We start from the raw sequence: 16,402 nt of genomic DNA on the forward strand, positions 1-16,402 counted from the left end.
CACATTTTATTTATGTGTGGTTATTTAAGAGTAGGTGACACGGGTCGCCATGGTAACACTCTGTGTGTTATGGGCCTGTAAACTAGAACGTTTAGTTTTTTTTCTGCGAATGGAAATAATAATCTCTAATTTAGGATTTTTTTAAAAATTTTTATTTGGACTCCTGTGGTGATGCAAAAAACATTTTATAGTTTAATCTCAATCGGTTTCTCTAGCCTTCAATATGAGTGAGATGGCTTCAGTGTGGACAGATGTCCCGAAGATGTTCAGCACTCACGGGAAGCGGAGTCATGGAATTATATGGCTGGGAGAATCCAGTATAACCCGGCTCTGTGGAAACCAGGCCGTCGGTGCCCCACTGTCATGGGGTACAGTACACCTGCCTATGTTTCCAGTGACATGTGTCCCAGTCTGCTTGGAGGGAGCAAGTTGAGCTGCTTTAGGGCTGTCAGAATCGGCTGTGTTGCTGGGAATAGGCTCTCGAACATATCAGTGGAGTTGGACGGACAGGAACCTTCTTGCACCTTGATATGTGTGTCTGTCCCCTGGAGGCCTGGCCCAGTTTGAGCTCCCAGTCCCCAGCCTCTGGGTGGGGCTGGATACTGGCTCATTTTGGGCTTGTTGTAGTGTGCAGAGCCTTCTTTAAAAAAAAAAACACATGGGCAGAAAATGAAGATGAGCTGCGTCTGACTACTGTGGCAGTCATTCGGGACAGCATCAGGTGGCTCCATGACATCCTGCCCTCATCACTGGAATTGCTATCAGTCTGTTGACAGATTAGCACCTTCTCATCATTTGAACACTGAGAACATTTCTCATTTCACGGTGTGGGAAAGACACGGAGTTTATCTCTGCAGCTCCCATGAAATGGACGTGGTTAAGCTTTCCTTTCCCCGTCAGACCTGGGGGGGAACTGCTGTTCCAGGAAAGTGTCCAGCAGCGGGGCCTGCAAGGAGTCAGTGATGTATTTGGAATTGATGTTGATGACTTATTTGGCTGCGGACGCACGCTCTGATTTAAATGTTTTGTGACCCCACCTCCGGTCCCATGTGCCCGGGCCTTTCCGTCTGTGCCAGCTCCCCAAACAGCCCTCCATCCGAATGCGATTCCGTTTGCCAGATATTTACCTCACTGTGGAGAAGGCGTAAAATACAACCTCCTGAAACCCAGGATCCACAGTCGGATTTAATTATAGGGGGAAATGTACATGCTGGATATGTTTTTGGTGGATTTCTAGCACCTTCTGTCCTTTTTGGGCGTTAAGTCTGATCTGTTAGTGGTGCACTATTGCAGGGGTAACCAGTCCCTATTGGGGTTAAGAACCTTGCTTAAGCGGCCAGTGGAAAAGATACTCTGCCCACTCTGGGATTTGAATCGATTCAAATTCAAATTAACTTTATTTGTCCCCGAGGGGCCGTGTGATTACAGGAACAGCATCATAACCCACTGGATTCCTGCACTGGCGTGTGTTCTGAAACTGGTGCCGGACTCGTCACCATAACGATGACAATGCGAACTGTACCACTGGTGATGCAGTGTGTTGCCATAGAGGATTGGAGGCAGCTGTGCTGTGGGGATGTCACCAAAGTGTCAGCATCACATGCTTTGTTGGACGCTCTTCCCCCAGCTGGTCCCTAGAGGTCTCTGTTTGCTGGACGTGGTCTGGCATCTCCTGACCTTCTGCATGAAATGTCTCAGTTAAACTCACTCCTGGCCTAGATCTAAAGAGCTGTTTTAGTAATGCCTGACACCTGCATTGGCTAATATCAGTAAAGGATGATGATGATGATGGCGATGATGATGATGATGATGATGGAACTTGGAAGGACGGAGAATCAGATCTGCATTAATGCATTAAGGCAGCTGAGACGAGTCAATATACCTTATTCTGAGGGGCTTCTATGTAAAATCTAAACAGACACACAGCAGTGTGTATGATTTGCTGGTGCTGTGTGCAGGACAAGAGCCAAAGGTGAGACATTGGCAATCGCCGACTGTCATATCATGGCCTATTCATTACCGACGCTTCCTCAAAGGCCCCTCCAGTGCAATAGTGCGTTCTATAAATAACTTTAAAACCTCTAGCTCTAAAAATGGACTTTTTAGGACGCTGGATACGCTCGTGTCTGCAAAAAAAAAAAAAAAAAAATTCAACTATCTGCTTATACGGGACTCGCATTGAACATGGTAGGATAGCCTTTGCAATTCAGGCCTCATGACAAACATAGTGAATTGCACAAAAAACAGTGTGAAAAGTTTGAGGGCTGTAGTGAACATACACGTGTATTTATGTAATACTAAACCTTACAGGCAAGACTAATGCTGTTCTTACATTAAGCTTTAGGTACACTTTTACAGGCATTTAAACATGTTTCAAATTATTGCATTTTTAAATGCTTTATTTTTTATATGAGCTTGCTATGTTGTAATAATGGATCTGTAGAGCTGTCTTGACCTCCTTCTGCTGTGTTGTCTTTGCTGTAGACATTGCATCCTCTCTCTCCCCACATACATTATGCAGGTTCTCATGACTTCTTCAAATGCATTTTCTGTGAAAGTGAAATCCAAGTTCTTCAGATGGAAAGAATGTCAGTTCCTCTTTCTGTTCCTCTTCCTCCCTTTATCTTTGACAGCTTTCATCCTAGTTCGTCTGAGTGTTGAACACGGCAGTGCCGCTCTGTCCTTCCTCATCCGCCTGATTTTTCTTTTTTTTTTTTTATGCATTTTTTTAACGTGATGAGCTGTCTGCTCCATTTCCTCTCCATGCGCCTTTTACCATGTTGAGATGTAATCAGCTGAAGCGCACACAACACATCTGTACAGTATGTGCATCGTCCTCTCTCATGTAACCAGGCAAACTGCCGTCCGATTTAAGGGGATGTAGGACAAGAGGCGCCGGAGTGAATAATCAGAAAACAGCACCTTTGTAAAAAACAGTAAGGTTTTATTTTGCATGGCGGCGATGGCCGAGCTGGGATGAGGCGCCATCCCCTGTCAGGTGGGCGTGTTGGGTTTTTCATGCTCCCCCGAAATCCACACACACACGTGCATGGGGAGGCGGATGAAGGCATCTGTGACTAATCGACCCATACAGAAAGTACGACTTCACGGGGATAAATAAAACGAGGCGGAATCTGTTATAAATAAGGAGATAAATAAGTTGGCGAGGGGTCGACCGAGGAGTGAGAGGGAGTGAGAGGGAGTGAGAGGGAGTGAGAGGGAGAGAGAGTGAACACCGCTGAAGCAGAATTGGCCTCTGACGCACTTTTACAGCAGAGGCCAGGCAGCCAAAAAAAATTATGTTTAAATAACTGTCATGTTGGGGTAAAACTATGCTGTTACACCTAGTAAAGTGTGTCAGCTTCGCCATTTCAAAACCTCTGCTAAAATAACCCAATTATTTCCAGCAACCATACGACGCACCCGTGCATTTTTTTTGACCTGACCACTAGCCCACCTCATATATCTATTCAATATCTCGTTCAGTTTTTTTTTTTAAACTAATTAAGTTAATTAATTAAGCGAGCTGGTGGTGAAATTTAATAAATACATAGAATGGTTCGGGTGCCACTGAGGAGAAGTTTGGGAACTGAAGTGGTGTTCATCTAGCCATCCAAGTAGATATCAGTAACGTTTTGGAGAACAGAAGACATTTTTACTGGTTTTTATTGTGTTACTCTTAATTTTCATATGTTCTTATGTTAAATTACATTTTTTTGTTCTGGGAAAATGTGCTCTTACTACCCAGGTAAATAGCGTTAAACATTTCTTTTGAGTGCCTAAGACTTTTGCACAGTACTGTGTGTGTGTGTGTGTGTGTGTGTGTATCGTATTGAGGTCTGCCTGTGGCATGAGAGCCTCCCCCCTTTCCATGCTGAGGGTCTCTTAGGTCATCTTGGTTTTTGCACAGATGGAGCTTCTGAGAAGTTAGGCTTTCCTGGTGTGTTTGTGCCTCCAGTCTCCGTATTCTCCAGCGCCCTATAGCACGTGGCTCCTCCTAAACTGGAGTGCCCTGCAGTGGGTGGCATGTCTGAGAGGTAGGAGGCGGAGGCCTGGGGGATAGCAAGCCGGGCCGTTTCTCAGTCGATGGGGCGGATCATCATGCGCACAGCCTTCATGGAGTAGAAGCCTCCGCCGTAGTCGGCCCAGAAGATGCCGTCCTGGAACTTGCTGCGGTAGACTCCCCCCAGGTACCACACTCCATTCAGGTTGGTCTGACCGCAGGCATTGTACCACCAGCCCCCCTTGTGGAAGTGCGCGCAGTTCCCTGTGAAAGAGCACACACCCAATCAAACCTGGGGCCGAGCTTCAAGGTTTACTATCAGGCGTGTTCCGAGGGGACAGGTGTATGGGGAGACAATAGGACAAGACGGCAGCAAGATGCGAGGCAACAGTGCAAATAGAGACCAGTATAGGAATGAGTGCACAATAAGTAAGCACTAAATTGGTGATGCACTGGGGATTCGGGTCTGCGAATAAGGACAGAGGTAGTGCAGTGGTGGTAAATATTAACATTAGGGGAATATTAACCTCAGCGTGTGGTACAGTGCAGTGAGGGGACAGGTGCAGGTCACTGGTTATTTAACGAGCTGATGGCTCAGGGACAGAAGTTGCTGGTGTGGGTGCTGATGCTTACTGAGGAGGTGCAGGTGGCCTCTTACCCGAGAAGACGTCTTTGTCGCGGTCCAGAGTCGTGAACTGCTTGCCGTTGTGGATGCCGAGCGAGTCGCCAGCGTTCCCCTGATAGGTACCCAGCCGCAACCTGTAGGACTCGCTCTCAGACTCCAAGTGGAAACTGCTGTACTCCGCATAGACCTTCTTCCCCACCCAGTCCTCCAGCTCCACCAGCAGACGGTAGTCTCCCTGCTTAGCCAGGTTGTAGATGTTCTCCAGACCCAGCCAGTACTCGCCATCTATGTTCCCAAACCCTTTCTATAAAACACAATGCAAACTCTTTAAATGGGTTTATAGTACTGGAGAGGCATTTGCCTGACTTGTTCCATGTGTAGGAAAAACGATAGCTATAGAGGTCCTTTGAAATGGCTGCTGTGGGGAGATTTAAACCCGACCGATAAACGAAGATTGTCCGCTGGCTTTGTTGTGGCTTTTAGGGTTATGGTGACTAGGGTCACTCATCTGGCCTGCATGAGTCACAAAGCATAGCGCTAGCGTGAGCTAAGCCTGTGCGTTTTCTCTGCTGCTTATTCTCTTATTTTTTGTTGCATCTACGGCAGTTACTGCATCTAACGGAATCTGATTTTTGTGCCAGCTGTTTACATGCGACTGTCTGTCTGTTTGTTTTAAACATGTTGTTCATATTTGTGAGCTACGGCTTATGGTCGGCCAGGTGGCTCGCGTGCCGTATGAGAGGCTTGGCCATGGTATTGTGGTTTCTCCATGTGGCTTAAGTCAGGGAAACATGATGGTGTTTTCTTTGGCACCCCCTGCTGGTGAGAGGATGAACTGTAGGGAATGGAGAGCTGAAAGGTCTGTGTGGCTTTTGGTCAGTTGTAGCCGAAGGTCCAATATGGTTGCCCTGTGCCACAGGGACTCTTACTGGGTCTTGTGGAAATTCTAACTCCAATGAGTCCTTGGAATTTGTACTCTTTTCATAGCCCTAATTTTTCTTTTTTGGGAGGGGGTCGGTGGGGCTTCCCGGCATGTTACATGAATTAAAGACGTGCGGCTCCCACCGGGAGGCTCTGCTTTCCTGTCTAACCGGAGCTCGCGTTTCAGAGTGACGCCGTTTCTCCCACTCATGCCTTCGGGATGTGCTGACAGCGCACTGTTATACAAGGACACTTCCTTTGTGCTGTACGTGGCTGTTGTGTTTTTATTAAATGGATTTAGCAGGATGTCTTCGGTAATTGTGTGTAATGTTGTGGGTCAACCTGGGGGCTAGATTGTCGTCTGGCTGTGGTGTGTGTGTGTGTGTGTCTGTCTGTGTGTGTGTCATTTGTGTGATGCTTAGAATTCTGTGTGTCTGTGGGTTTGCATAGATCACATTCGGGCACCGAAATGTCCCCAAAGTGCGGTAAAACCTGAAACTTTGCGGGTCGCCATTTCGATAACCTCGATTTTATAAAAATCTGAGAATGCAATCAAAGTAAAAATGCCAAAAGTCTTGTATTTTGGTTGGTACCTAATGGTTAAGGTTAGGGCTTGGTAGGGGTGTCCCCACAAAAATGTGAGTACAGGTGTACGCGTGTGTAAGTAAAATGGAGTCCTGCCCCGTACAACCCCGTGCCGTACCTTATAGTTCTCCCAGTTCCTAAAGAAGTTGACCGAGCCATCCCTTCTGCGCTGGAGGACTGTCCAGCCACCGTTGTCCAGGTCCTGCTCGCACCATGCCTGGATTAGCCGGTCGCTGCCATCGTTCTTCAGCAGGTACATGCCGCTGATGCCGTTTCCCGCCTGCCGTGCTTGGTAGCAGTCTCGGAACGGCCCTGCTGGACACAAGCGGTCAGACTTGTGTCTCCCTCTCTGACTCCTGTGTCGTCAACATCCTGCTTCTCACGTGCTCTGAATTTAGGCAGTTTGCTTACGGTAATCACCGTGCTAGACAGAAGCAAGATCCCTACAATTGGTGTGTGGTGGATTCTACCCTGATACAGGAGTGGAATCCAACACCACAAACTCTGGCGCTCCCATTTTTTAACAGAGGCCATTTTTTGTCTTCCCTGAGGATGGTGTGTCCTGACCTCTTATGAAGCCTGTCTTTGTCAGCCCGGCCGCTTTGGAGGGGGGGGGGGGTGGGGGTGGTAATGGCTCTCACAGGCATGTGGAAGATGACCACCTGCACTTTGTTTTTTCATTTAAAGTGCTGCTATCTCTTTGTTTAGTGGTTTTTCTAAGCTGGGATTGAACAATGGAATGAATAAGGCTCTTGGTTGTTTATGGGGACCTGTGCCTATTTGGGTGGATCATCTTGGAAAGATGACTGTTTGTGGTCTGTGGAAACAGACCAGCCAGTGTGGGCCCCAGGGTTAGCGCTATGGTTACTGATCGCGTTGCGGCTTTGGCCTGCATACAGTAAACAATACTACAGTAAAGTCCCCTTATAGTGGACTTGCTTATAACTGAATATCGTCTATAACGGACGAGGTCTCCTGGTCCCGGCCGTGCGCCTTTACAGACATGCAGAAAAAGCATCGGATATAGTGAGCTCACATATATCGGAATTTCGCTTATAACAGACAAACAGTTTGGTCCCCAGGGCCGCTTTTAGCTGTAGTTTTGCAGGCTCCGCCTACTAGGCGCGTGGCGTGTCAGTGATATCCAGTGCGGGTACATAGTCAGGATTATTAAGTCACGCATCTGATCAGGTTGTGTACAATATAATAATCTACGCCACAAGTGTGTCGGCTGGGGTGTGGCATGAGTGAATGGAGTCCTGTAGTTGTGTTCTGGACATACAGCGACTCTGGATGTAACGGACTGTTTTTCCAGGTCCCTTGAAGTCCGTTATAACTGGATCTTACTGTACTGATTTTGCTCAAGCAGCAGGATGAAAACCCCCGAAATGGTGATTCCTGCTTTTAATCATTTGCAGTCTGTCTGCCCCGTGTGTAGTATGTGTGATTCATGACAACCAGACTTAACATGGCTCTCTTCTGTATGATGCAGTCAGGACGACCTCTGCCCCCCATCCCCTCTACCCTTCTTCCGCTCTTCCCTTACTGGATGAGTGTGTCCTGCTGGATTTTAGCATGAGGTTTGCATAACCAGCCAAATCTCTCACAGCTTTAAGCGATAGTTTTGCTAAGACCCTCCCCAGTGTGGCCTTACCCTCGGAGCTGAGGTTCACTGGGGGCGGCGGCGGGAAGCCCAGGGGGCTGTTGGTGGGCAGGGCATCCACCCGGGAGCCACGGGGGAAGGCGCGGTTGTGGTTCCTCTGGATCTCATTGGTGAAGTGGTGGTTGAGCGGGATGTTCTCCGGCACCACTTGCACAAGCGGCGGCACCACGGGGGGGTCATGGCGGCCGTAGGTGCGCAGGCACTGCTCCTCCAGCGTTGCGATCAGCACCGACTGATTGTTGACTGTGGCGGCGAGTGCAGCGAATCGCACTTCCAGCTCCTTGTAGCGCGCAGCCAGCCGCAGCATTTCGGCCGTGACGTTGAGCACGCGGCTCTCCAGCTGCGCCAGCTCCAGCGCGTTGTCGCGCTTGCGGATGATCTCGTGCAGCAGCTGCATGTAGAGCTGCGTGACGCGCGAGTTCATGTTGCGGCTCTCCTTGCGCAGCAGCTTCATCTCGCTGACCATGTTGCCGTCCACGTCCACCACCAGCTGCAGCGTCTCGATCTCACGCCGCTGCTTGGACAGCACCTCGCGCACATCTGCGATGTCCATACGCGTCACGCGGTCCCGGTCCGGCTCGGGCCCCGTGGCGCTGGCGCAGATGGGTCCTGTGATCTTCTGCTGTGGAATCAGGAAGGTGTAGGCGCATTTCTTGCCGTCCTCGTCGGCTGCCCTGCGCTGCCGTGACACTGCCTTTTTGGACAGGCTGTCCGCCGGTTTGCAGGCACAGAGGCACAGCAGGGCGTACAGGCCCCAGGCCGCAGGCTGCATAGCTACAGCTGCTGCCCTTGGGGGCTTCCTTACAGGTGGGAGGGGGGACTCAGCCCCTCTGTGGGATCACAAAAGATAATGTCATGGCTTCTTTGAAGCGTGTGTGTGACAACTGTACAGTATGTGGGTTAGATGTGTAGCTATTGAGTCAATACTATTATACTTAGACCTGGTCGTTCATTGGAAGGTCAGCCTAGCTGCACTTGCGCCTAATCGACTTCTTAACACTCAAATGTTTGTAACGTGCTATTTGCCTCACTTGTAAATCAATTTAGCACCTGCTAAATACAATGTAAATGTAAAATGTAAATGTTAGGATGGTGTCCCGGTATTCGTGTCTATGCCGGTTCAAATCCCAGGGTTGGTAGAGTGATGTCACTGTTGGGTCCCTGAGTGAGGCCCTTAAGCCCAAATTGCGATTGTGGTTTCTTGAAAATGTACTTTACTTTGTATAAAAGCATCTGCTGAAAACATTAAATGTACTGCAAAATGTTACACTGTTAATCACATGGAAGTGATGAATCTGTGATTTCCTAGCGCTGCCGCCGTCTAATTGGGCAGATGGATGAGCACATGCAGTCGCTTGTGCTGTTATCACTTATCTGGGATTTCCTTGTCGGTCGTGCTTGGAGAAGGAATCCTTCAAATAAATCTAACACCGTTCTGATTTACTTTATGTCAACAACTTGCCCCCCCTTTGATTAATATCCCCCATTCTTTCAGCTACCTAATACCGACTACGCTCCTTCTGAGTAGTATAGTCTGCTGGGTTCCTTTACAGTGAACGTAGGGGTCTGGGTTTGGTAACTGAACAGTAGAGGTTCAGGTCCAGAGAGTACAAGAGCAAGATTTTGTTTCAACCAGCCAGTCACAGAGTACTCAGCTGGTTGGTTGAAACAACATCTTGGTCTGGGTTTGTATTCTCTGCACCTGAAATCTCCGCCACCGCTGAACAGGGCTGTTCTTGTAGTCGAGTGTAACCCTGAGGAGACCAGAGCTGCAGACCGAATCGACTCCTGAGCGAGGAAGTTGAGCGAAAGGCAAGTGGGCTGGTGGTTGACCTGGATGCATGAGGACGCCGTCACGCTACTTGCCCCCATCACAGTGTCACAGGCTCGCTACTCTTCGGACGGGAGGGTGAAGGCTGGGCTTCAACCAGGAACTGGGTGCCAGAAACTACATGATGGAAAAATTTTATTTTTTTCTTTTGAAAAGTTCATTTGGCAGTGGCATCCACACAAGAACGCACATCTGCGAACAGTAATGCTGTTGTGGGAACTACATGGTCAGGCACAGTGGCTGGTGCCAGTCAGGTCTTTGGTGTGAATATGCAGCCTTGCATTGCAGAAAGGCTGCTTCTGAATTACACCCTAGGGAGTCCTTATCTAAGGGTTTGTCAGCATAGTGGTAAATTGGCATGACGTCCTAAGTGTTCATAGCTCTGTGGGTTATGGTTTTTTTTTCCTTCGGCTCAGTTCCTGGTCTTTCCCGCTTCTGGTATTGTTGTCGTGGGCACATTCGCAGGAAGCAATTATGACCTTTCCCCCCAATTTCCTGCCCTGCGTAGGGGAGTCGCTGCTTGCTGGCCCTCCTAGCATAATAAGTGGATTGTTTGTTCCAGACTTAAGTGGCTTTGAACATTTACTGTGAATCAGATGGGCATGATGTCATGGGGAGCGGGCCACGTTGCTGGCCCGTGAATTTCATGGCTCGTTTGCCCTCCTCAGAACAGGTTAGCCACACTTTCTCGGTGCTGAGAATGTGGTGGCGCCCACTTCACGTCTATAGGGAACGGCATTGCTTGGAAATGTTCAGAGAATGCCGGCCTGCGTACACCCGGCCCGGGAGAGGCAAAGTTTGGACAAGATGCATGTAGCATGACATCCTGCAGTCTTTCTGCTACCCTGTTGAATAAATATCTTCAAAATATTTCAGAATCATTTAAAAAAAATAAATCTTGCATTGTCTTGGGGGATATGGATATAATTATCGATTTATTATTCTTCGGTGTAACTGTAATCACGGACATTTTTATATTTGCTTAGTGTGTGATAGAAATCTTAGTATAAATAAGAAAATAAATTGAGGGGGTTTCTTTAAAAAGGGAAAGGGTCCAATAGTTCAATTCCTGAGAAATGAAACAGCCAACATCTGGCTTTCAAATCATCTGACGGTGGGTCCAAGCGTCTTGAAACGCACAGCACATGAGAGCGCGTGTTGGGGAGAGAGAATGGCTGTTTAATGCCATTTCAACGTGGCTGGTCATTATTAAGACAAGATATAAGATATCTTTATTGTCACTGTGGGAGTACAATGAGATGATGTTCTACAGAAGCCTCAGTAAAGGGGGAAAAAAGGTAACATACAGCATGTAAGAGTTAAACAAGCAATTGCTCTAAAAGCCTGTTAGAGAAAGGCAGGCTAGCCATTGTATACTTAAAAGCCTTTTAATTGTGGTCTGGACACGCCAGAAATTAAAGGCATTGTCACCTTACTGTGTTAAAGATATGGTCACAGGAGGAGGAGATGGGAGCAACCTGGAGGGTTTCGGAAAGAGATCAGACTGACGTTGGGTTCCCATGTCCTGCTGTGGTGACTGTTGGGATGACCTCTCAATCAGCCAATCACAGTGGATCCCCAGGATTGGAGTTGAGAGCCTATGCTTTATTATTGACTGACTGCTTGGTCATCCCAAGAACCCACACCCACACCCGCCCTCGATGGATCAGCTTCCCCACCCCTGGTCCACAGTGTGAAAAGCCCAAAAGCGTTGAGGCTTAACTGAAGCTGGAGCCACATAATTGATATGGGTGGGGCTGGTGGGGGTGACCCAGAAATCGGGATCGCAAAGTGATCGTGGCTATAAATGATGAGGCTGTCGGCCCGCTGCGGAAAGGCGCCGTGCTCCATAGCTGTGGAATGCAGAGCGGCCCCTCCCCGCGTGTGGCTGCAGAGCCCCATGGAGATTTGCATTGCAGTTAGTAGGCATGCTGTGGCCCTTCCTCAGCTAAACGTGTTTAAGCCACTGAGAGCCGCCCCCCCCCCCCCCCCTTTGGAGTTGTCCTTACACAGTCTGCTCCCTCTGGGTCTGTGGAGGCTAGGCGATCACCCCCCCCCAGCCCCCTCCCCACCCGAAGGTGCCTTATCTTTGTGCCACTGCGGCCCCAGCCCCCATCGCCATCTCTGTTCGCCTCTGTATCCCAACTGCATTTCCCCTGGGACTGTGTGAGTCCAACAGATTCGCTATCAGAGACGGTGCATTAACATTGCAAGGCAAGTAAGAATATCACAAATCGTGACTTATTGGTGCAATAGAAACGTGGGAAAGAGTTCTTTTCCACTCACAAATCCCCCCCCCCCCCACTCCCCATCTCCGGGGATGTATAATTTCCCCACAATGCCAAACACAGGCGACTCTTGGGGCAGGTATCACTTGCATTAGTCTTTCCAGCTTCTTATTAATGAGTGAATTAAGCCCTTTTTGGTGCGCGCTTTGTGTTAGAAACGATCTCCGTTGTTACGCTGCGGAGTTCAGCTCTGCCGCATACCCTCTGCGGCCCTCAGATTTATTTCATTAACTTTATGAATCCTGTCCTGTCTGGGGGTTTCCAGAGAAGTAAAATATGATGTTGATAAGGTCGCAGAAAGTTCTGGACCCAGAGTGTCGCGGGGTCTGCACTTGTTTGGCTGGTCGCTGGGCGGCGTCGCCGTTAGCCATGCAGGATAATCACATGCCGTCCTGCCGCAGGGCTTTTCAGGAGAGCACTGTCCCCCAACATGTGCTTCCTGTTAGCATGCCTGTGTCCGCTCATGCCCCCCCATGGAGATAAATGGCCACAGAGTAAGAGTGCGCTCCGACGCGAGTTATTTCTCGTTAATGCAGAACAGGTCTGTGAAAGAGCTCTGGAATGCTCGTAATGTCCAATTGATACCCCCCCCCACCTAAATTACGCTGAATTCAGGAGCAAAAGGGAGGTCAGCTTCATGCTGGATTGTTTTAACTCTGTGATGAATTGTCTGCCCTCTGCATGTCAGTGCTGCTGTTTGCATGTGTGCCTGCATGCGTGTCTGTGTGTGCATGTCCGTGTCTGTGTGCAGTATGTGTATCCATGTCTGTTTGTGTGTGTCTGTCTGTATGTGCATGTCTGTATGTGTGACTGTGTACATGCATGTCTGTGTGTGTGTGTGACTGTGTGCATGCATGTCTGTGTGTGTGTCTGTGTGCGTGACTGTGTGCATGCATGTCTGTGTGTGTGTCTGTGTGCGTGACTGTGTGCATGCATGTCTCATTGTCTGTGTGTGCAGCTTTTTTTAAAGCAGGCTGCTGCTTGCATGTTGAAAAAACAAGATAAAGGAGGGGAAAGTCCCTCCGCATTATGGTGAAGGCTTTCAGTTGTCTCAATGTCTGAATATATCCATGAGGGAGGAGTGATTTCACCCCCCCCCCCCCGGCTCCAGCCCTCATGGGGGACTCCCAGTTGTTCACAGACAATTTTTACCATCACCTTGAACTTTGAGTTCGGGTCATGAGACCTCCCGTGACCCCCTAACCTGTCCCAGTGAGCTGTACCAGGACAGTAAGTACGGCTTTTTAAATCAGCAGCTGGAGGGCTCTATGGAATTGGGGTGTGTGGTATTTTTCTTTAATTTGGGGCGGGCTTTCCTTCAGCACAGAGGAAGTGCATTTCTGGTTTTTTTTCTTACGTGGTTTCTATGTACAGCAATCTTCTGCCTGCCCTGTTTACAAGCCTTCATACTTCGTCTACCTCTTCTTGAGCATCCGGGTGTCACATCCGTCTGCTCTCAAGCTTTGCTGAGAATTCCTCCCCAACGACGCTGCTTAAAGTTCAGTTACAGGCTGATCTCCTCATGCTACCGCCAGGTCTCAGAGCAGCCCGAAGCTTACTGGAGCCTCATCTGTCCTTTTACCCTTAAACTTAAAATATAGCAGTTTTACTTTTTGAACCCCCCCCTTCCAGTAAAGCTCAGAGTGAAACTCTGTTGCATCCAAACAATGAAAACAAAGTGACTTCTTTCTGATTTAAGACAGACCTTTTTCTCTAGACACTGATGATTTAAAGGACCCTTTGAAGTTTTAAATCTCTCATTATTACAGGAGCCTATCGGATTTGATACACATGCAAGTGAAATGGCAAATCGTCGGACGCCTAACAGCAGCAGTCTGATTAATTTTCCAGCATGCAGTGGCCAGCAACATGTTGTTTAGTAATACTTGGTGATTCAACGGTCAGTAAACTCGCCAGCTCAGAGCCTAAGCCGCTGTGTCGCAGGGCCCCTGGCAGACTGCTGCCGTACGCAGCCCAGCGGTCGCGAAACCGAGGGAGGGAGGGAATGGGAGCCTTGTACCCACCTCTGCAGGGCGAGAAGAGCGCGGATGGGTCAGCCGTCTCACGCCGTCGCCCTCGGCGGCATGCTGTAGCGGTGGTGGCGGTCCTCACGAGTCGCGGTCAGCGGAATCCTGTCAGCGGGGGCCGGCGGAGGGCCTCCGCTTAGGGCATGGCTCTGGGGTCTCGCGCTCTCACGCAGGCACACGCCGTCACGCACCTGGTGCGCGAAGTTACCCGCGGCCCGGCACGTTGTATATATGTATTTATTGATGTATTTGGCGTGCATGGAGGGGGACCACAGCCAGGGGCGGCCTGCTCTTATGGTCCTGACCGCCCCGCCCACCACTGATGTCATGGCGGGAACTCCTCCTGAACAATCCCATCTCTGGAGAAATCCGGCCCTCTCTTTTTTTTCTTTTCTTTTTTTTTTTTTATGAAAAAGAGAGGAGGAGGAGGGGCTGGGGGAGAAATGAGCTCACGGGATGGGGAGGGCAGTGTGGGCAGGGGGGGGGGACTGTTTTTCTCTGACGAAGGGAGATGTCACGCTGAGCCGTTGGGGGGTCGTGGCTGGAATCCCACGGACCCCGTGTGCTGCCTGCATTGTCATTCACTGACAGGGATGTGCACGTGTTTGCAGGGATGATGTGAGTATGGCGACTGAGGTTGACACGTGAGCCTTTTTCATGCACGTAGTTTTTCGGTGTTTGCATCAGTAGGGTGTGCCTTGTTTATTCTGCTATAATTCTGTTTCGCTTGTGCTCCTCGCTGTAAATAAGACCAGGGGCTCTGGTCTGGATGCCCCTTCTCGTTCTGGGGATTTATGAGAAGGGTGAGTTTCTTCTCCCGCTTTGGATGCCAGCATCTGTTCCAGGAGGCTGAGGAATCTTCTGCTCTGCCAGCTGCAGACCTGCTCCTGTATCTCGTCGATCGAATCCTCAGAGACGCTCCGTATCATAAGCGGTGAGCTCTGCAGATGCGCTCGCTGACGTGGGTTATCCCTGCACGCAGGTTTCCTCGCCCAGTTGCGCACCATGCGGCCCCTGTTTTGTGTCACAGCTGTGTTTGCGGGCAGCATCGGGTCCTGGCCGTCTCCCCTTCTCCCCCCACTCTCCTGGGGGCTTGCTCGGGTCTGAGTAATGCGGCTGGCACGCTCTCCCGCCTTTGTTGTGTTCGTGATTGTTTACGTCTCCTAGATCGCTGCTAGGGACGAGCGGGAGACACATTTCCTGGAAACGGAGCTCCTTCGTCCGCTGGAACGGCCGTAACATTCCTGACGCATCTGGACCCTAATGTGGTTTTACTCTTTTGGAACTCCCAGCATTTTCTCGGCTATTTCCGTTTCAGTTTTTGCGGACACCTTTAGACTGTGTGATATCTTCCTGACCGTTGATTATACCTGCGTATGCATAGGTCTCAGGGCTCTCCTCCAGCCAGCCTTCAATGGTATTATTGGTCTGTTTTTAAACATTATAAAAACATTCACCTTAAGATGAGGGTTAACTTGATGACTTGATGATTTTTAAATTTCTGCCAAATCCGTCGTTTTCATGCGAGGTGCTCTGGGCTTCAGAATCCCCCAGACAACAGAACATCGGCTTTCAGAAGCACAGATCTATCGTGTTGTTCCTGATGGGGGACATGGGGCTGGAAGATGGTTGTTCACAGGTTGAGGATTGTGTGGAGCCTCCTGTCACTATCAAACTGCTATATTACCTTCCAATCATGGATGTTTTGGAGGATAAGCTACTACATTCTGGTAGTTTCAGGTTTGGAAAAGACTTCAGAGCAGGCAGGGTGTTCTGGCCTCTGGACCATAATGACATCAGTAATCTGGACTCTGTGCTTCACTGCCTCCTCCATATTGACTCCTTCCTTATTACCCGCCTCACCTTCTTCCTGCAGGGATGTACCTATCCGACCTGACTTATATAGACTCTGCCTACCCCTCCACGGGCAGTATCCTGGAGAGCGAGCAGCGTTCCAACCTCATGAACAACATTCTGCGGATCATCTCTGACCTGCAGCGCTCTTGTGAATATGGTAAGACCAACCCCCCCCCAAACCCCTTCCTGCTCTCATCTCCAGCTTTGGTCTGTCGGACATCTCCTCGTCCTGCAGATGAGACACTGTCATCACTTGTGTTTGGATGCCTCTCAGCTCCGTCCATCGGTCTTTTGCGATAGATGTACCGTTGCTGCCTCACGTCCAGAAATATCTGAACTCCGTCTGGTACATTGAGGAGCTGCAGAAGTTTGTGGAGGACGACAATTACAAGTGAGTGTTGCGTGAATCGTTACGCGGCCCGAGGCAGATTTTACGGGGCAGAGTCTGACTCGCGGGTCTTTCCGGTAGTTTATCTCTGAAGATCGAGCCTTGTGCCAGCACGCCTCGCTCCGCCCTCTCCAGGGAGGACCTTGAAGGTACTGCGCCTCTTTCTCAGGTCCAGCTCACGTCAAGTCACGTTGCTGATGTCATGAGCATGGCG

The 16,402-nt window shown here is 49.5% G+C and overlaps 2 protein-coding genes across 11 annotated transcripts in view; one reads left to right on the plus strand and one right to left on the minus strand.

The window, feature by feature from the left end:
- LOC125709202 (ras-specific guanine nucleotide-releasing factor RalGPS2-like) overlaps positions 1–16,402 on the plus strand; it is a 56,197-nt gene that overhangs the window by 30,760 nt on the left and 9,035 nt on the right. For all 9 annotated transcript variants that reach the window (XM_048977410.1, XM_048977418.1, XM_048977419.1 and 6 more), the window contains 3 exons: positions 15,820–15,957; positions 16,101–16,191; positions 16,270–16,337. In XM_048977410.1, coding sequence (XP_048833367.1) covers positions 15,820–15,957; positions 16,101–16,191; positions 16,270–16,337 — 297 coding nt within the window. The remainder of the gene's footprint in view (positions 1–15,819; positions 15,958–16,100; positions 16,192–16,269; positions 16,338–16,402) is intronic.
- LOC125709203 (angiopoietin-related protein 1-like) lies at positions 1,375–14,229 on the minus strand. Of its 2 annotated transcripts, none has more exons than XM_048977421.1 (5): positions 13,941–14,229; positions 7,789–8,627; positions 6,253–6,446; positions 4,662–4,932; positions 1,375–4,267 (listed from the first exon to the last, which is right to left on the minus strand). In XM_048977421.1, exons 2-5 carry the CDS (start codon positions 8,567–8,569, stop codon positions 4,080–4,082), a joined length of 1,434 nt encoding a protein of 477 aa, XP_048833378.1. In that variant the 5' UTR covers positions 8,570–8,627; positions 13,941–14,229; the 3' UTR covers positions 1,375–4,079. The 2 variants fall into 2 exon arrangements, with proteins under 2 accessions (XP_048833378.1, XP_048833377.1); XM_048977420.1 differs by having other exon boundaries at positions 6,253–6,449.

The sequence above is a fragment of the Brienomyrus brachyistius genome, chromosome 15, assembly GCF_023856365.1.
Source record: "Brienomyrus brachyistius isolate T26 chromosome 15, BBRACH_0.4, whole genome shotgun sequence".
NCBI lineage: Eukaryota > Metazoa > Chordata > Actinopteri > Osteoglossiformes > Mormyridae > Brienomyrus > Brienomyrus brachyistius.

Coding starts and splice junctions, on each gene's coding strand:
- LOC125709203 (XM_048977420.1), bottom strand. CDS start 8,569: ATGCAGCCTGCGGCCTGGGGCCTGTACGCCCTGCTGTGCCTCTGTGCC. Junction 4,933..6,252: donor GGAACTGGGAGAACTATAAG/GTACGGCACGGG, acceptor TGTGTTTTATAG/AAAGGGTTTGGGAACATAGA. Junction 4,268..4,661: donor CGACAAAGACGTCTTCTCGG/GTAAGAGGCCAC, acceptor GCTCTTTCACAG/GGAACTGCGCGCACTTCCAC.